Genomic DNA, 22029 nt, shown 5'->3' with positions numbered 1-22029 from the left:
TGGTATCTTGGACTCAATCCTACTGTACTGGCTAGGATACATTCTCTGAGCACTTTTGTATGCCATCTGCAGTATGCGACTAAAATAAAATTTTACATTTACATTTACAGTATTTGGCAGACGCTCTTATCCAGAGTGGCTTACAATCAGTACACAAGTAGTAGCTATATAGTAGGCTATTTTGAACATAGCCTTTGTTTGGCATGTGGTAGCAGGAAGTGGCCAATATGTCATCCAGAAATGACAACTTGATTGTGGTACTTTGCATGGCAGGTGTCACTTGAAACATGCCTGCTTCTGATGACATGTATTTTAAAACAACTCATTTGAGTGATTGTGCATAAGATAATCCAAAATGTGCAATTTGTGGAAATGTAGATAGTTTAAAATGTTTTTTGTTAATTGTTTTTCTGTGTGGACAATTCTATCTGACAATTAGCTAGCTAATCCTAAACATTTAGCTAGCTCTGACATAGCAGAATGCTATGTGACAGTAACAGTAATAACAGTAACAGTTGTGGCAACAGTTGAGCCACTTGAATTCTATCAGCATCTGCCTCTCAGGAGTGGCACTAGCCTTTTAAGCAGCAGGCCGATCATCAGCATCTGCCTCTCGGATCTAATCACCATGAGTTGCAACTTCACCATTCTCCTTAGGTAGCTGCCAATAACAGTGGATTCCACATTGTTAGACGATTGGCACCTGCCTTTGACTCAGTACAGGTTTTAAACTCTACGGCCACTCGGCTGTGTTAGCCATAGCTCCACCATCGACAATCAAGATGATTCTAGTTAGCAATAACTTTAGTAGAATGCTGTGTGACAGTAACAATAACTTGAATTTTGGCTATAGGAAGCTTTGTTCTGGGTCATAGGCTACAGTGGAAGAATGAATTAAAAGAATGTGTTATCAGTGTGTGTTCATTTAATCAAGACCATCAATGTAATTATTAAATCCACAATTAAAGTGGGCTTGTGCTGGTTTAATTTATATAATTTAAAAAAAAATTTGAATAGCCTGCTTATTTATTGTGTTGGATATTGTAATTTATTTATTTTGCAAACATGGGTTTGGTGGTGACTAACATTTTAACAAAGAAATACCTTATAAATATCTCCCTTTATATGTTCTATTATTTGTAGTTCTCCTGTTTTTTTGACATGGATGTCCTTTAAAACATTTAGGCCTACCAAGATATAAACCCCAAATATCAGCCCACTGTGGAATTCACATTAAAAATCTAAAAAAAAGTTACACAATTGAATCTCTGAGGCAGTAAATTTAATGTAGTGGAAGAGAAATAAGTCCAATTGTTAGATTCCATAAACCCTGTGAGACACCTCCTGCAGGGAAGCAGACTTGCAGACTTGAATTCGATCTCCCAGAAATGACCTGAGAACGTGTACTATATAAATTAAATAGATTAGTTGTTATTGAGTCATTCACAATTATTGGAGCTCAACAGTACAGAAAAAGCCCTTCAAGTTCAGATCATGTGATAATATAAACACTATTAGAGAAAGTTTGCCACAAACTAGACCTGCTGAACCTTTGTCATGTAGCTATATTATGTGAATGTTGTCACCACTTCCAAACTTAGGTTTTCCAATACTAATAATAGTTAATCCATAACTTTGTGCTCATACTAATGAATGTGATTCTCTATGTCTCTAGCAAGTTGCAAATATCGACCTCATGAGCCTATCCTATGAGACAACGTGATTTGGCAGGTGTCATTTAAATGTCACGAGTGAAAGGCAGGTGCCACAAAGCCAAAGACTTACAATGCCGATGGCTGGTGCCACTTGCGGTGGTTCAGTTCCACATAGTGATGCTGATAATCAACAGATATTCATCCAATTTCTAATAAGCTATATCTCAACTAGGCTAATGGCCTAAATAATGGTTAGGTTACAGTTAGGCAACAAAATATTTGGCCTGGTTAATAGCCTAAAATGAACCAGCAAAAGACTACTCTTCTTGTGGATTTAAGAATTACGGTAACTGCCTTGATAACATAACGCTACATATTTTGATAATACATCCAATGCCGATGGTTTTGAATTGCTGTTGCCCGGTAGCACATACCCAGATTTCTTCTAAAGTCAGCTCTAATAATTTAGCTAGCTAAGTGTTGGCCAGAATCGGCCACCCAGCAGAACAATCAGTCAACAAACAAAATTTAGCCTATAAACCATCTACATTTCCACAAATCCTTCACATTGCACTGGACAGGAGCACACCACAACTAGCAACTCCTATAATTTTATGCCGCCATAGGAAATTTGTCTGCGAGAGTGAAGTTGCTTGAAATGTTTGGTGTAAGGCCAGTATAAGCAAGAGAATTGATCAACTGTTGGGTCAACCAAAATTTTTTAAACTGGGGAAGGCAAGCAATACAAAAATTAATATTTTAATAGGTGTATGAGAGGATACCATACATTATCCATTGTTTTAGAGTGTGCATGTAACAATACCTGTTACGATATCTGTAACGGTTATCACTAAGTGTCTGCTTGTTTCTGTATAAGTGTGATTGTTGGTAAATAGTGAACAATATAGGAACTACAAAGGATTGTGGATTTGGGGTGCTGGTCTAAAGCTACAGGGAGATGAGTGTGATGTGGTGAAATACATAACACATTTACATAGTGTCCTACCAGATGAACCCAGTTTAAAGAGGACAAATAGAAAGCACTGTGACTGAAAAAAGGATGTGGAGCACAGAAGCAGGTGTGAGCTACTGCAGCATGTTAATTTAATGTAACTGTAACTATTAATCTCTTACACTCAATTAGATAATAAAACACAATGTAAAACACTGGACCAGCCATCACCATCCAACTGTAGAGTTTTACCCTTACAGTCTTTATGCTGTCATGGTTTATAGGGATCCAGCCATTTGCCAAATCAAATGAGCTTGTTTGTCTCTGAACACATCTACTGATGGCTACGTTATAAATGGCAGGGCATGCTCCGGTGCTGTCTTGCTCTTTTACCTCCTAGTTTTTTGAAACGCACAGTGCTCCATCATGTCTCCTCCAGTTCTCCACCCCCCACAGCCCTGTCTCATGAAACTAACACATAAATAATGTTGAGACATCAGAAGGTGTCTGTGTGCCAGGTAGAGTTCGCTCTCCTGGCTGGATAGGGTTATGAGGGTAGACAGAGGACAGCAGCCGCATAACAGTGCTTGCCGCCAACAAACGTCATTTCAGCTAGTTATATTAATACCAGAGATCTCTTTGATGTTCACCCAACAGGATTCTCCACACCGGGGGCATGTGGACAGCTTATTGTGCGCAGTTCATAATACATCACCAATTTATACCAATAATGAGAAAACTAAGCTGTCATATAACCAACTAACCATATTATAATAAGTAATAGTTTTGTGAATCCCATAGCTGTTATTGTTTGACTTACAAGTGCAAGCTTATGTAACTAACTACCTGGCTGTGTTGCCTTTGTTACATGAAAAAAGACTGAAAAGAAAGACTGCTGTTCAGTCCCTGCTCTGAGCTCGCACTCTGTGTAGCCAACCCCCACTTGTTTTCCCACTTAATTTCTTCACGTTTTAAGGCAAAGTTCTTTCAACTGGAGTATTTTGTCCTTAATGAAAGAAAAGTGCTGAATATACAGCAACTGTGGGATTTGAAAGGTTGTCAGTTTGCTGTGAGCACTGAAAGATCTATTCACAGTATTCATCAAATATACATCTTCCTTACCTTGAAGCAAATTCCCATGTCTAGATCATGATTCTGACACATAATTGAGCATATTTAGATCTTTAATTAAGACCTCTAATGATGGGAAAATGTCCAAACATTTCATTCCCTTCATTTTCTCAGCTAGGCTTTAAGATATCCCCCCTCCCTCCCTCCCTCTCTCTCTCTCTCTCTCTCTCTCTCTCTCTCTCTCTCTCTCTCTCTCTCTCTCTCTCTCTCTCTCTCTCTCACACACACACACACACACACACACACACACACACACACAAACCCTTAATCCACCACTCAGAGGACATGAAATTAATGTAAACAACTTTACAGACAACCTAGATCAATAGAACTTGCTTTTGCTCCTCAGAAACCATAAGCACTCAGATCTAGACAAGACATTGTGTTTCATATCTCCACAGATAGCAGTCCACTACCAAAATAAATAAATAAATAAATCAAAAATCTAATATGACAAATAACCCAACATCTATAGCATGTATTGGTTGTCTGGACTGAGAGAGAAAGATTGTTTGACCTTTATTTGTGTTTGATTTTGTGTCGCACAAATCCCCATGAGCAAATTCATGTGGACATCTGAAAAAAGGGCCTGTTTAGGCTGCTTGGGTAAAAAGAGAGGGACCATGGGAAAGTGCTGGTGCACCCACCTTCTCATGGGTCAGTAGTCATGCTTTTTAATCCACAAAGAATGTGACACACTCTAGCCCAAAGCAGAAGCAAATGGCAAGGGTTGGTTGTATGGCTGTGGGTCAGGTTATATGGCTGAGAGTGTGGTTGTAGGCCTTTTTGTTTTGACTATGAGTTAGCCCTCCCACTGAAACAATCACAAATGTGTGCGAAATCACAAATATGTGCAAGGTACACACGCCTATCCATACAAACACAAAAATGAGGTGAACTTCTGCATTGGTCATCTCCTTAGGGAATGCAGTTAGCTTTGGTAACCCAGAATGCTTATGTTGCTGGAATGTTTAATTACAGATCAAACAAGAAGAAACCCCAGCACACATGCACATCTCAAAATGGAGGCCCATTACCAAAATAAGTTGCATATAGTTTGGGTCAGTAATGCTGCACCTTAGTGTAAATGAATATATATATTAAAGACTATGAATTATGATTATGAATTATAATTATGATTATGAAGCCCTATTTCAAATGCATTACCACAATGTATTCTTTTAGCATTCATGCATGTGTGTACATATGCCTCTATGTGTGTTAACGTGTTTATTAATGTTGGGCCTATGCTACACATAAAGATGCACAAATATTCTCCTACAGTCAATCCCCAGATTTGTATTTGCACTAAGCAATGTGCAAATTAGGACATAATTCACTTAATTTATGGTACAGCCCCTCCTCCCAAACGTCTCCCTGTCTGTGTGTGCGTGTGTTCATTCGCCATGCACTCCCTGTGTTTCACACCTGCTCCTTGTTGTGTATTGTTAATGTGTGAGCATATAAGTCTTTTGTTTAAATGTGAATATTGTTGGTGTTTAACCATATGCCGTCCTTGTTTTGTGTCAGAATAAACGTGTCATTGTGTTTTGCAAGAATCTTCCCCACATCCTACTCTGCCTCCTTGTGTTACAACTACTGCATATCCAAATGGCACTTTATTACTAAGAGTGACTATGTATAAAAATGTGGGTTAAAAGAAAACAATTTACAACAAATTCCAACAGCAGAGATGATGGAATACAAATTCAATATGGTTGTATATTTAGTAATGCACTGCATGTGCAGTAGCCAAAGATCATTTGTGAAACTAAATTATAATCTCAGTCATGTCAGCCTGTCTTATGTTTATGTTTTCTAATTTGTATAATGTAAGCAAGGTAAAAGTGGGTCCCACCCCTCCCTGTTCTCACTATTTCTCTCTCAGCATCAGCTTCATGGGTAGCTATTTTTAGGCAGGGTTACTGGTTACTGAATTACTACCCACTGTGCCTGGCTGTGTTGTCACTGACTGACGTTGGTGATAATGGAGAATGATGAAATTTGCACTCTTGAGGGGGTAAAGGGAGAGAGAGACAGAGACAGAGAGACAGCAGTAGATTCACAAAATGCTGCCATTGGCTAGCTTTGGTCAGCTTTGGTCACACACACACACACACACACACACACACACACACATAATCCTACCCACTGTGCAAAGCCTAACAAATAGACTTAATTCCACATAGAGGCCCTAGTCATCTAATCTTTCTGCACATAAAAAGGTGGATTCGGGCTTAATCTGCAAAATGGCACACTGAAGTGTGATTTAAAACAGCCTTAAATCCATTTATTGATAGACACCACTGTCAGCCACTGACATGATGTGACATTAAACACAACACAGGAAAGGAGAGAAATGATTTCATGGAAGTAACTTGAATTAAATCATGTACATATGCATGTGCGCCCTCCATCAAGGTATACATTGTCAGTAAATATTTTGTGAGACTTGCAGAAGGCATTGAAAGGTTTGAACACTAGATCCTGTTGTGATCTTTAACAAGGACACATAGGGATGGGTCCTTGGCTTCACATGGACATATCATTGCTTCTCTGTTTAGTATCTATGAGAAGACAGAGATAGTGACTCTAAAAAGATATTGGGCTCAAAGATCAACTAGCTGTTTACAAGAGGCTTTTATCAAATCCTGAAGACGCTTCACAGCTTAGATGAGAGACATTTTCTTTAACTGTCTTTTCAGAATAAAGATTATCTTATTTTATAATGATGGTAGAATCTGGGAAATAAAACACTGGTACAAAAGAAAATAAAACATTTAGCAAACACTCAAGTATTCAGGGATCTTTTCTTGCATAAAGCAAAAATGCTGGAACTAAGAGGATTATTCTCAATTGCTATACGAACGCTACACACTCACTTCTCACCTTAATAGAAATTTGGATTTACCACAATCACCTTGCAGGTGTATAGTTAGAGACTATAGCTCATATTTTGCCATCAGGCGCACGGGACCATGTGAAAGCTCCAGCAACACTGCTGTGCCTACACCCTCACTGGTGCAATACCCACAAACATGCAACTACCATGTCACTAACATACCAGTTCTAGGAGTGCCACTGCTGTGTTGACCAAATGTTCACCACCCAAATAATATCCGCTCATCAGTGGCCCTGTTGTTAGAAACTGACCAGTGATAAACTGGATAGAAGGTGGCTGACAAATTTTGTATGACAACAGATTGGCTGTAATTGTTTACAGGTTTACATATCCAAGGGGTCAAATGGATAATGAGTCTTTATACATGGTGTAAATCAATTCCATTTAACAGAACAATTTCTTGATCTCTAGGTATGGAAGGATCACTGTAAAATCATACTCAAGTAAAAGTACAGTTATTCCTGACAAAACAAGCTAAGATATGATTAAGGTAAATGTTTGTTTCTACTTAAGTAAGAGTACAAATGTACTTTTTTAGAAATACACAGAGTAGAAGTACTTTTTTGTATTACATAAGTGAAAAAATACAAGTGTAGCTTACACATTCTAATGATTATCTAATTACTGTTCTCTTAATGGCAGTTTGGTTAGAACATTTTGACAATTAAAACTTCATAAATATTTATCATGTAACGCCCCCTCCTCAACTCCTCCCCAAAGCCATGTAGCCTGTCAGCACATGGGCTTTGTGTTTGTGTCGTCTTGGTTGTGAATGTGTGTCTGTTTGTGTGTCTTTCCCTTCATTGCCATGCCCCTATCTTATTAGTCAATCATCCATTTCACCTGTCCAAAGTCACAGTCCTTATTGATGTGTATACTAAAGTCCCTGTGTTGTTAGTTGTGATTTGTCCGTGTTTGTACATGTGTTACATGCAGTCCGTGTTGCTGGTTCGCTTTTCTTGGAGTGCTACATGTTTCATGGGTTGTAATGTCTATTGTCATTTATAGCTGTTCTTCATGTTTTGATTTTAGTTTTGTGTTAGTGTTAATAGTCTGTCAAGGAGACTCACCATGATGCCCTGCTTTCTTGTTGCCTAACAGTCACAAACTACCTATTTGAGAATGTAAACAAATGTACAGAAACATATTTCATACCTACGCTGCCTCTTATTGTTACTCTTATCAAAGTAACATTTCCAGTACCTAAAATAAGACACTAATTCATCTGAATTCCATTCTGATTGTATGACCATGCATGTTCAGAGACTAAGCAGACTAAGGAAGTGTCACAAATATATTTGCTCCTGTGTTATTATTGTGTTGCAGATGTCTCATTTTACCATAAACCGTACACAAATTGGTGTTAACGAGAGAGTTGGATGGAAACAAACCCACTTCCTCCCTGAATTTATGCAATACAGGCTTAAAGGGAAAAGCTTTAGTTTAAAAATAAGCAGATTTCTGTAAATTCTTTTAGAATTTGTGCTGTACAGCTTGGCTCAGTTGAAATCCTTTCACTGATTCCACAGAAAGAGTAAAAAAATCAATTAAAAAGTTAAATTAAAAGCAATTGAAATGTAGTAAATAAATGTACAGCTGATTTAAACATTTTTATCATATAAAATCATATAAAAAATATGATTACAATATAAAAACTTCTCAATTATAGCAAAGAAAGTATTTGTATTTCTTTGTTTTTAGCCCGGCTCATATCTAGTGTAGAAGCTGAAGGGAATTCTGCAAGATCATGATACGTGATAATGGCACCAGGTTGAAATTTTACCTCCTATGTGATTGGAATATGTTAGCTTTGTTCAAACTTAAACCATTAAAATTAAAAGTCATCTGAGCAGTTCTTTCACATTTCCCTTGTTTTGCAGACTGATCCCTGTGGTTTCAATGCCTGCAGCTGGTACAGCATGACCAAGCACAGTAGAGTTACTTCTTCAATTATCCTTATCAAATTAAGTGGCCCCGTGTCATACTAATACAAGTGCTTTCTCAATCCCCACACAGATGCCTAGCTAATCTAATTTTGTTTTAGAAGCTGATACTTTTATATGATTAATCATAACAAAAACAACATGCATTTTAATGTGGGCTCACATGGCAGCAGCCTGAAGTGAAAGCAAGCCAAACAACAAAGTAATGAAGAGGTGATTGGTTTTTATGCCTTGGACTACTCCCCCTCTATTCATTTATTAATAATGAAAGTTTTTTAATTTTCTTGATTTGATTTCTATATTTATATTCTGGTAAATATTGGTTTGACAAACAGAATAGATCAAATATGAGAAATACAAACACACACACACACACACACACACAAACACACATCCAAATCTTTCACACCAGGACCCCGATGGGGCTACTTGGACAAGACCTCAAGGGTTTTTGTGATTTGGTTTCTGAAGACTGCAGGTCCTAATGGCTTTACCCTTCATCTGATCACTGCCATTCCAATTTGAGTGTGGAACTTCAGATCATGTTCTATGTTTCTTTCCTCTTTCCCCAGGTTCCCTAGTTAGCAACCTCTCTGGGGCCTAATCATTAAAATTTAAATATATGCAACTTAAATTTTCTGTGCAAATCACAACTCTTACCAAACCTAAGAAATGACCATAGAAACTTTAGTTATGGTTATCATTATTTCTAATTTTAATGCAACCACACATGGGCTGCTTTCATGCTATGAAATGTCACATCTTGCTGAGTAGCTGTCCACCATGCTCTAGCAAATAGCTGAGGGTGGCAGTATGAACTAGCATAATGTGCAAATCAGGATTGTAGAGCCTTCCCCTGGTAGGCTGATGGGATCAGGCCCTTCCCTACTGTCTGGTTAAGCTTTGCAACTCCATCATGGTAACTAAGATAAAGGGATTTACTCTTTACGCTCCTCTGTCAGAGACCTTTTTTCTTTTAAATATCCCCACAGCCCATACATTGTGTTAAGATAGCATGTTCTGAAAACTCATAATCAATCAGTGCTATCAAGACATTTTCATATTTTCAAATATTTTCATATATTCTTGTATCTTTAAAAATATTCTTTGATTGGTTACAACCTAGGTCCTTTTTTACAGGATGGGCAGAGCCATGTAAGTTTATGTAAGTTTTGGTTCTCTGTTATTAATAGCATAATAAATGACTTGCAACAAATTACTAATCTCTACATGGTCATAACATAATACAGATATGGTACATAATGTTGTTAAAAGCATTTCTACAGAATGTTGTATGATGACCAATAAACTGTATTCGTCACTCTTGGACATTTAATTTCCCCAAAGAGAGGGCCTATAGGCAACAGATGGGGTTCACAAATGAATAAACCGGAGAAAAAGATCCCTGGCATAGAAAGCAGCAAACGTACATCTGCTGAAAAAAGCTGACCCAATATTTGTGTAAATGTCCACAAGATTTATTAACCAAAGTATCATGAAATGTCATAAAGTGCCTATAATCTTAATATGATACTATTTTAGTTAAAAGTTATCTAGGCTCTGTAACCATCAAATACAAAACAGATGCTCTTGAAGTGTGGATTTGCAGGCCTGCTTTCCAGTTTCACAGATAAATCCCAATTTCCTTCTTTTTTCCTTTTTTCATATCACAGTTTATGAAGACAGGGCATGAACAAAAATGTTCCATCTTTAATTTTCACTGTTCACTATGCACCATACTTCACTTCATCTTCCATTTATGAACAACACTAATTTAATAGGATTCTCTGTGAGTTACACAACTCAGTTTCAATGCCGGTTGCTCACACTGACCTCAGAGAATCTTTGCACATCCTGGGTCAAGGTCCCCACTCTTCTCCAGTTGTAGTAATTGAGGAACTTTACCACAGCTGGATTCACTGCATTGTCTGAGGGAACTGTTCTGAAAAAGTTTGGGTACTTTTTCTTATCGGCCAGGACAGGAGTTGTTGCTGCAAAAGACAGCTGGGGGGGGGGGGGGGGGGGGGGGGGAGAGAGAGAGAGAGAGAGAGAGAGAGAGAATATGGATTATTAAAGGCCAGACCACTTAGAATTATATCCCCACAATAACCAAACAAGACAAAACACAAGAAAACCTAAATAAAGCAGCTGGATATACACCCAGGGTTCATATCAAGCCTTTTGTTCAATTACACTGATATCAGAACATAATCATATAGTAAGTAAAGAAAGCTCCAGGTTTGAGGCATAGGTCCATGTCCCTCAGTTTTCTGCTTGGCCTTTCCATGCTGGACTGAGTGTGATGAGGCAGGCCAACTCCTCTGTGTCAGGGACTCTAGGAGTCCAGAGCGCAGGTGTGAAGAAATCAACACACTCACACATCCCTATAAAAAGACAGCTCTCACACCTTCTGAGGGTACCAGTGGTGATAGGAGCTGCGAATGTTTGCACCAATGACAGTCAACCTCAGCTGACTAGCTTCTTCTTTGTCTGTGTGTGTGTGTGTGTGTGTGTGTGTGTGTGTGTGTGTAATAAAGGATGTGAAATTTGGATTATTGAAATCTTAAAAATACTTGCATTCCCTCTTAGGGCTGCATGTATGGATTTAGATTAATTCGGGCCTTCTTTCCACTTTAAAATGGAACCTAAGAAATAAATGACTGAAATTAATGAGTTGAAGTTTCTTTTAACTACACCTTCCATTTCCTGTCAAACATTTCTACTTCAAGCATGCTAAAATCTATTTGTGTTCAGGAAAAAAATTAAACGGATGTACAGTATAAACTTTGTAAAGACCCAAATTATCACTTTCATGTTGTCAGACACTCTTTCATGTTGTCTCTTAATGCTGAAAAATGGAGTGTGTTTTCAGCATTAAGAGAATCAAAAACCGAGTGATGCACGTCACGGAATGTTTCTTCTGACAGCCCTCGCTCAACAGATTAACATTTGCTCCTCAGGGTATAATGCAGCCCCAAGGTTGTTAGTCTCTCATAGATAAACATATGGAAATTCTTTGGAAATTCTTCAGTTTTCCGAATACCAAAGTAGCTTCATGGTTGTTTGGAGAGAACATTTTTTGCTTACAGTCATGAACTGTTTGTGCAGTGCTGTACATCCAGTTCTGACAACAAAAAAAATGCATTACTGTACATAAAGTAAATCAAACCTAAAGGTTATTGTGACTTAAGTCAACCTTCCCATATTTAAAAAAAACCAATCTGATAATCTTATTGGAGTCAGTGACTTATTTAATTTACAATCAGACTTTCACAGAGTGAAGATTTCCACTTTCACTTTTCCTTAAGACCACAGAGACTGGCTTTCAAACTCAAATAGGTGCCATTGGTCACAATCAAATAAGTTATAAGTTAAATTACCACCCTCCCCACATTGTATGATCAGAAATGGAATGGAGTTGACCTTTAGCCTGCAATATGTTATAGCTATGACCATGCTGGCCTGAAGTGAGATTTGAGCAATGTGGCTCATCTGCTTTTATTTCTGGCAGATTTGATAGGAGACTCTGACCATCCTGGCTTACTGACTAGGCTAAATCAGTAAGAGAGAACCACAGCCATTTCAGGCTCCTGAGTGACAGTACACACCACCTGTTCCTTTTGTAGACCTGATTCTCTCTCTCTTTTCATTTTCTCAATTTAAGAACAGCAAAGTAAGAAGGCCTTCAATACACTATACTATATGTACAAAAGTATGGATACCTCTAAATCATTGAATTCTGGTGTTTCATTCAGTATCACTGCAATATAAAATCAAGAACCTAGCCATGCAATCTGCCTTTGCAAATATTTGCGCATGAATGTGTCATTTTAAAGAGGTCATGTGGTAATGTAATAGGATGCTATCATTGCAATAAGTCACTTTGTGAAATTTCTTCCCTCCTAGATAATCAACTGTGAGTGATATTATTGAAAAGTATTTAGGATCCACAGCAACTCAGTCATAAATTGGCCGCTCACGTAAAGTTACAGAGCAGGGTCGCCAAGTACTGAAGTGCACAGTGGGTAAAAGTCATCAACACTCTGCTGACTCAATAACTGCAGAGTTCCAGACATCCTCTGGCATTAACTTCAGCACAAAAACTGTGCGCTGGGAGCACAGGTTTCCATGGCCAAGCACCTTACATCACCAAGCACAATGCCAAGCGTCAGATGGATTGCTGTAAAGGATGCCACCACTGGACTCTGGAGCTGTGGAAATGTGATGAATCACACATCTCTATCTGGAAGTCTAATGGACAAATCTGACTTTGCAAATGTCAGTAGAAAGCTTTGTGCCAACTGTAAAGTTTGGTGGAGGAGGGATAATGTCAATCCGGTGTCACAATCGTCCCTCCCTGGCATTCTGGTTCCCACGGCAACACTATCTGATTTGTTTACTTCCTGGTTTTGTTTCCTCATTTCAGTGACTCCTGAGGCCACTTTGTGAACCTCCCAGACCCCGTTGTCTTCAGTGTTCGTGGTTCATGCTTCCACTGTAGCCCCTGTACTGGCTGAGGCTGCCTTGTTAGCACCTGTTATTGCCTGTGTTCACCTGTTCCTGACTCTATGCTTACATCTGTGGTTATTCATGTTCTAGTTCCTGTTGTTGTGCCTGTGTCAGTTCCTTTATCTGCCTCTGTTTCGATCCCTGTGCCCTTGAATGTGTTCAGTTCCTGTACCCTTGTCCATCTTTGTTCAAGTCCCCATGTTATTTGTTCAATCTTTGATCCATTCTGTTCCCCAGTGTCCTATCCAGGTGTAGCACCCTGTCCCGTCATCTGCCTTGTTTCCCAGTTCTCCATTTAGGTCTCCTGTGTCTGTTCTTTGTCCTGTGTCATCTCCAGTCCCGGTTCCTGTTGTTAACCCTGATGCCTTGCCTGCTCACCGCCTTACCACCATTTCTATGTCTACTTCTGTGTTTTCTGTTCTAGTATGACTGTGCCCCAGTACATAAAATCCATAAAGGCATGGTTCGATGAGTTTGAAGTGGAAGAACTTGACTGGCCCGCACATAGCCCTGACCTCAACGCCATAGAACACCTTTGTAATTAGCTAGAATGGAGATGGTGAGCCCAGCCCTCTAGTCCAACATCAGTGTCTGACCTCACGAATGCTCTTTTGGATGAATGGGCAAAACGTCCCTTAGACACGCTCCAAAATCTTGTGGAAAGTCTTCCCAGAAGAGTAGAAGCTGTTATACTTGGAACTGGGGGGAGCAACTCCATATTAATGCTGATTAATTTAGAAAGGTCTGTCATAAAAGCTCCTGTAGGTGTAATGTGTAGATCTCCCAATTCTTTTATCTATATAGTGTATCATATAAGTGATCATGTTTTGTCATCATTTGTTATCTCTTCTGTTACCTACTAATGTCACTCTCGCTTTATTCCCTTGCTACGTCTCACTAAGTGACACACGTTCAAAAACATAATCAGGTGAACAGAGAGCAGAGCTGCAGTGAAGGCCATGAAAGATGCCCTGACTTTGATAAAATTGATTTCAGAGTTAGCATCATTTGCTGTAGTTAATTGCTAAGTGTTTAAAGGGGTTCTTACTTCAAATTTCAATGCAATGATTCTTACATTTTCTTATATTCTCGGATTCGTACATTCTGCATTTTGGTTAGCTTTTTCTTAAAAAAAAAAACCCAAGATACATACTTCAGTAGTTTCACTTGATAGAGCCGGGTAGGGCAAGATGCTAACAACATCAAGATCGTGGAATCGGTTCTCAGTGAGTATACATGCTATCTACTGATCTACTGATAATTGTTTGTCAGTCGCTATGGATAATAGTGTCTACCAAATGCTGAAAAATGTTTAGCAAATTCTTTACAAGAAACTTAAAAATATAGTGTATTGTAAAGTTGATAAATATGCAGAGAATATGCTTAACAGAAAAGGTGGGAAAATACTGTTATATTTTAGATGAAAAAAAAAAGGCCTCCACTTTTCTCCAAAATGAAAGTTGGTATTTTAGAGATAGGTGGTGTTCTCACAACAGCAATAAATAGAAATGATCTATAAATAAATTAAGCTTATTGTATTATCTACAATGTAATATCTATTAGAACTAGGGCAGTTATTGATGTTAATCAACAGTGGAATAATTGCTGTGCTAGAAGACATGAGACATTAAGATGGCTGATAATGACAATGATTAGCAGAGCATCTCTCTGAAGCCTGAATTATTGTAGCATTGTGACAGCCATGACAGAATATTATACATTTTAAAGATAACACTAACTTCCATTTTACTATACCTCAGTTACATTTTCTTTCATGCAGTCACAACAGAACTCAACAGATAATCTCATATGGAATACAAGACTCAATATAATTTCAATTTTAAAACATATGGCCTTGTAAGCTTTACATCAATATCACACACTATGTTATATACTCATGTACAGTTTTGTCAGCTTGGGTTAGGAATCCATTCACCATGATCAACTTCTGTGCTACAGAACTATTCAACCTTAGAATGAGGTGCTTGAACTCATGTTTTCTTGTGGCATTCAACAAATTCTGTTTTACATGCATCAGTAAATAATCCTGCTTGACCACAGAGAGTGAAGGTCCAAAATGAGAGTAGGAGGAACTCTTTCCAGCTGCCTTGCTACCTATCACATCACTCGTTACAGCTCAACAATGTAACTGCTGTTCCAAAAACAGGGATTAACACTAAATTAAAGAGGAAGGTCTTTATCGTGCTGCTACTGATAACTCCAAATCCACCCATGAGACTCAGAATTTTATAAGTGGAGGCCACTTTATTCTGCATTTAGCTGAGACTACATGCTGAAGGGAAAAGTGTTTTCAGTGGGGCCTGAGACACCTCTCTTCACGCTGACTGCAAGAGATAGCCTCAATGAAACTAGGTCTCGGTGAAGCTTGGTCTCACTGATATACTGTCCCAACAACTATCTTTCAGTCCAGCCCACTGATGGTAAATAGAACTTGTATTCTAAAGGGAAAAAGAAAGATAACTTAAAGTATTCTATAAAATCTTGTATTCTGAGAATGTGTTTGTAGTATCTCATGGCACCTTTGATTCATTTGTCTGAGGAAAGATATCCCTATAAATTGAATTATGCTGACCTGTGTCCTCTCTGCCTTTTCTGCAATGACCTACAGCGCATCAGTGAAGCTCTTAGCTGTGCAGGCCCATAGCAGACCTATCCCACTTCCCTGCAACTTCAGGCAAAACTGTAACACACAGTCAGATGCAAGGGCAAAGCAGGAAAGCTATCATGCAGAATTATGCTTCCTCATATACTTGCACAGCAGGAGATTTCCTTCTCCCACAGACAGCCAGCTTAGAATGTCTTATTTAAAAAAAGCAAGGTTACCACTGAGCTGTAATCTCTAGTTCTTCTGAGTGTGGGTTTACATAACTTTAGGAGAGATGTTTTATACAGTCTCTGTCCTCTGATGGTGCATATGGGTCATCCCTCACATGTAAGCACAAAAACACTTATGCATACATAGTGAAAAAACACACACAACTGCACTCAACGAGAACTTGTGTTTTGTATCTGAAATTGTCACGGGACCACTGAACACATCACACTGAAAAGCATTTCCTCTACATTGTCTTGCCATGGTTTGCAGTCTGGCACAAATACAAACACACAAACACTCACACACACATACTTGCAACAGGCATGTAGTCCTGCATTCTTTATGAGTCATGCTGATGTGCTGATGAAGAGCGCCAGGTAAGTCTCCACCCCTCTCCTAAACATCTTTCCTCCCCTGCTCCATTGTCTTTGCATCCTGCTGTTTGTGCACACTTCACCCCTGTTTTAATTGCCATCGCCCCCAAAGCCACCCCCCACTCCCCCCAGGTTAGTGGTATGCCGACAGCCCACAGCTCCTTCCTATCAATCTCTTGGTGCCAGCATTAATTAAAACTGGGGAGAGGAGCCACTGCCTGTCACACCTCTCAGCTCCACAGCCATGGGACTGCAAGGTCACAGAGCTTAGCTAATAACTCCAATGAAGGAGACAGCACTTTTTTTCTTTCACAGGCAAATAATAAAAATGCCTCTGAGAGGTGAAGAGGGAGAGAGAGCAATATTCATTGTGTGCTTAGAGAAGGTGCAGAGTAAAGATGGATGCAGGGGCTGTGGAAAAGACATTGTGCGTTCTAGGAGCCGATCCTGACTGAGTGGGGTTTAGAGTAGCAGTTTCTCTTGACACTCAGTGGCATGAGTCAATAGACAGTATTTCATTCTCATTAAAGTTTTCCACCAAGTTCCAAACACTAGGACCTCACAGAATTAAATATTGACAGCCTTGCACAACAGCCAAAATCGACTTATTAAGAGCTTACTCTGTCTAAGCTCACTTTATAGGTGAGACGCACAAAACCATTACATCAAGGAACAATCTTTCAGAATAGCTCCTTTATAATAAGAAATACATTTTCCTATACATACATTGGCCTTAAGACCTATAGAGTCAGGTTTTAACTAAATGACTTAAATGGAAAAACTGCATCCACTGCATCCACTACACCAGCCATTGGTGTCTCTCACATCATCTCACTGGTTAAAAAGAACAGCAGGACCCCTCTCACGCATGCCACTAAAAGGGGTGCTAGCCAGTCAGGTACCTGCTTGCTCACATCAGGCATTTGGCACTGCCCTACACATCCACATCCAGTTGCTTGCCAACACTGCAGAGCCTGTACTTGGGAAAGATGTAGCAGCTGGATTTAATATACATCAGAGGAAGGCAAGTATTTGAAAGCAAACTTGCAATATCAGTCCAGGTTCTCTAAACATTAGTTGCATTCATAAAAGATGCAGTGATATTACAAACCTGATGTAATTGGCTGGTTAGCCTGGTGACAAGCCAAATGAGTTAAATTGATTTCTAAAGCATGCAGTCATAGTTAACCCCCAAGGCTTTGCCTTCTGACTTTGCCTGCCCAAGCACCTGCAGCTGCACAGCAATGCACAAAAGAAACCATGATAGATGACACATCTCTCCTTTGTGTTTACAGGTTCACTAATCCAAAGCATTATCCTATCTAATCTAAACATACATCTGCCCAGCACCACACCTTAGGCACATTCATAAAAACAGATGGTGTATCGGGTGATTCCATGAAAGTGTTTTAAATGGTAGCCATATTTTGAAGTTAGTGATGTAAAAATGCATTTGTAAGGAGTTTAGAGCAGTAATATGTATTATAGAGTTTGTTCATAGGACTCCTGTGAAGAATGTATTTTGAATTTAAATTGTGGGATTCAATTGGCTTTCCACTTGGGAGGTGTAATGAAAAAGATTTTTGGGACTGCTGGCCTAAGGTCACAATGTTTTTTAATGACCCTACTGGACGTCCTTAAATATTATGTTTCTGTAGAGAATTTACCAAGAAAAAGAGACCTACACACACATACATGCACACACACATGATTCATAGCCAAAACAGTCACATTAAACTTAAACCCTATTCACAGCTTTTTTTTTTTTTTTACTGTTTTAGTATTCATGGCAAATATTGATGATATTCACACCAGAGATGATTGTTAATCAGTATCCGAAGACTGCAAAGTCTACACTAAGAGCCAAGTGTATGCCTTATTTAAGATACATATGAGGAAGCATAACTTTAAATGAAGACAAATTTCTTCATAAGACCTCATTAATGAGCTAATTTATGAATGGTAACAAGTGAGGGACATGATAGTTTTGAAAAAAACGTATAAGACAACAATAGTATACACTTAGTCTGCCATTAGACCCAAAATCAGAGAATCATTTATATAAGGCATGTCATCCTCATATGTGTACCTGGAGGTTCAACGCTAATGCTAATTATTGCTTTGTTAATTCAGGCGATTAAACCTCAGTTACTGTGTCCTTTCTGGCAAGTCCTTTAGAAAGAGGCTGTGTTGAATAAACACTGAAAATGTTTAACAAGTTTAAAATAATGTATTGATGAAAGGGCTGATTCTGCTATCCTGGTAGCCTGTTATATACAGTCTGCATATTACTGCACTTAGAACTTAGCCTTAGAAACTTTAATAAATGAGCTTGATAACTGGAGTGATTCTGCTAGTTGGCCAGCCAGCTAGCCCAGGTCTAGCTCAACTGCAACTGGTTGTGGCAAACAGTGATTGATTGTTTCACTATAAGTGCAAGATTTAATCATTTAAGGCCTTACTGTCTAGCTAGCATATCAGGGTCAGGAGTGCTGGATATTTTTCAATACTGCCAACAAACCAATGCTCGTTAGTAAGCTATTTATGGAATTTTAGCTATTTGCAATCCTGACTCCTACCTGCTGTCTCTGCAACTTGAGAAATAGCAAGGCGCTATAAATTTAGAACTAACAACTCAAGGCCTCAACTGTCATTTCATTTGGTTTAAAGTTCACAGTGTCATGAGCACATGATTGCAACTGGAGAGCATCAGCCATCCTGGCAGAGGCAGAGAGGACCACAGACGTGCACCCTGGCTCACTCCATGCAGAGTGCTGTGGCAGATCCTCCTATCCATTCTCACCCTCGCCCCTTCTCTCCGCCCACTTGTGTGTGATCTTGTTCCTCCTTGCATGGGATCTGCAACGGCCACGGAGAGCCAGAACTATCACTGGCGCTCTCCTAAACAAAAGACAGAGCCTGAAATGGACCTGAAAGTGCACAGCCCGTTTTAAACAGCACGGAGGGGAATCGATCAGCCATATCCTTCAGCTTCCCTGGAGGAGAGGAAGGGATTTTTCACTCCACAAGTGGAACACTACGCCAGCCTTCCTTTCATTAGCTTATTGATCTGTTCTGAAAAAGCCGATCCCACTCCTGAATTACTAATACTATTGCACTGCATTAAAAAAAAAAATTGTATTGGCTCCGAATCAAATAAATGAGGAATTGTCAGAGATGGTTCTGAGCCTGCTAACTCTGATAAGGTTACCACACACAAACAGTCTTGAAATTAATTTTGATTAATAGTGACAACGAGCAAAAACTTATACAATTTTGATAAACTTGGTTTAGATATTATCACTGCATTATTACCATTTCTGTGACATGATGCCTGTGTACAGCTTTCTAGCAATGTGAGACAAAAGCTAGTGGAAAATGGAAAGCTCAGAGCCACTGAGATCCTGAACTAGATCATGTTTACCTTTCTAATGGAGAAAAAAAAGATCCATTGTGTAAAGAGAGACCCCAAAAGAGAAGTGGAATTTTACCACTTGCTATTGTAATGGTAAGCGGTGGGGAGGCGGACACATATGCGAAGAGCAAGATTTATTATGGGCAAATCCAAAATCAGAGTTGTTATAACGGTCCAGGGTGATAGAGCCTATACAGAGCGTACGAGGATACATTATCAAACGAACAAAACACACGAACGTAAACAGGGGAAGCAGGCTATAACAAAGGCTAGGAAACATGAAGGCTAGGATAAACACAAAGGCATGGATTACAAGCATACATACATATACAGGCTTTCAGAAACATCTACCAAACACAGAATCACACGGATTCAAAGAGACACCTAAATGCAATGAAGTAAACAACCACAATGAACAGCCAAGACATTTAGGAACACAAGAGGGTTTAAATACATGAACTTAACAAGGTAGAAACGATGGACAAGTGTGAGCAATCAAACGAAAGGGCAGAGAAAACGAAACTATGGCATGGAACTAAAATACACAAGACACGGAAAACATGGAAAACAAAAGCTGGGAGAGACTAATCATGACAGCAGTATTCTAAAAGGTTTATCAAATCGCCTGTTTCCATAGCACAACAAACAGTGACCCTTAAACAGAAGGAATAAATGAAAGTGGTCCACTCAAAGAAAGGTGAATGAATGTTCTCTATCACACTCTCTCTCACGTTATTTATAAGGTGAGATTTGATAGCATAACCTAAAATCAGACTGTGTTCCTGCTACTGGCACATCACTGTATGAAAGATTAATGAGCAGATGTTGAACTGGAGAAACCATTATTATTATTTTTTTCTCCTTCCGATTCACTCTTACCTCCAATGAGTGAGAGGATTACACTGCATGTGCTATTTAAATTTTTTTTGCTTGGCCTCCCTCTCTCTCTCTCTCTCTGTCTCACACACTCACACACACACACACACACACACACACACACACACACCCAGCTAACCAGGAAGTGATTTTCTGTGATTACATTCACTGCATGGTGAAAATAAATTTGAGTGCAGTGTGTACACATATTCATATTATGTATCACATTAAGTATGTACCTATAAATTGAGAATGTCTTATTGAATGGCCTTGCCTATATGTGTGGCTTCTGTTGCCTAAGACCCCTCTCTCTCTCTCTCTCCCTCTCTCTCTCTCTCTCTCTCTATCACACACACACACACACAGACATACACATACATACAAAACTCTTCATCTATCATTCTCATTTTTTGCCCTTTCATTCTCTCCATTGCCTCTTTAATCTCTCTCTCTCTCTCTCTCTCTCTCTCTCTCTCTCTCTCTCTCTCTCATCTCTCACACACACCCCCCCCCACACACACCCCCACACACACAAAGCTAGCCAGGAGGTGATTTTCTGTGATTACATTCACTGCATGGTGAAAATAAAATTGGAGTGCAGTGTGTATACATATTCATATTATGTATCACATTAAGTATGTACCTATAAATTGAGAATGTCTTATTGAATGGCCTTGCCTATATGTGTGGCTTCTGTTGCCTAAGACCTCTCTCTCTCTCTCTCTCTCTCTCTCTCTCTCTCTCTCTCTCTCTCTCTGACGCACATACTCACATACTCACACGTGCAAATACACACTCCCCGACCCCCCCCCCCCCCTCACAGACATACACACACATACAAAACTTTTCATCTATCATTCTCATTTTTTGCTCTCTCTCTCGCTCATCTTAAAAAAATACCAGGGGACCAGAAGAATCGTTCGTTATGGTCATTTGACCATAAAAGAATAGAGAGTTGAAGAATGGCACTTTATCAATAAATTAATACATTTATTATTGTTATTGATGTTGTTGTTGTTGTTGTTTTGGTTAAATATGAGATTTATTTTTGGGATATTTCAATTTACAATTGGTGAACCTTACAAGAATCAACACCCGTTAAATACACAGTCCTCCCTTTCAGAGGACCACAAATAACTGGACAAATTAACATCTTGAATAAATGTTTAGTGCTCTGTTGCAAATTCTGCAACCTATGGAGAAAGCACTTCTACCATTGTGGTCGTTCATGATCTGCCATGATCTGCTCTTGTTTAGCTCATCAGTTGCTGGGTTTACATGGAGCCTAATATTCTGATTTTAATTGGTTTAATAGCAGAAACCACATTAAAATGCTCCATATAAACACCTACATCAGAATAAAAAGGCCCAGACCGACTGCAATTTCAACTGGTTACAAAGTTGGAGTTTAAACCATTCATAAGATAATCAAAAGA

General features: G+C 39.0%; 1 protein-coding gene across 2 annotated transcripts in view; it reads right to left on the bottom strand.

The window, feature by feature from the left end:
* The window catches only part of gabbr2 (gamma-aminobutyric acid (GABA) B receptor, 2), a 144290-nt gene that overhangs the window by 50388 nt on the left and 71873 nt on the right, over window positions 1-22029 (bottom strand). For both annotated transcript variants that reach the window (XM_035528864.1, XM_035528865.1), the window contains exon 3: window positions 10417-10587. In XM_035528864.1, coding sequence (XP_035384757.1) covers window positions 10417-10587 — 171 coding nt within the window. The remainder of the gene's footprint in view (window positions 1-10416; window positions 10588-22029) is intronic.

Source organism: Electrophorus electricus, chromosome 8, assembly GCF_013358815.1.
Source record: "Electrophorus electricus isolate fEleEle1 chromosome 8, fEleEle1.pri, whole genome shotgun sequence".
Taxonomy (NCBI): domain Eukaryota; kingdom Metazoa; phylum Chordata; class Actinopteri; order Gymnotiformes; family Gymnotidae; genus Electrophorus; species Electrophorus electricus.
Note: the sequence above shows the minus strand (reverse complement) of the source record. Positions and strands in the feature narration are given on the sequence as shown.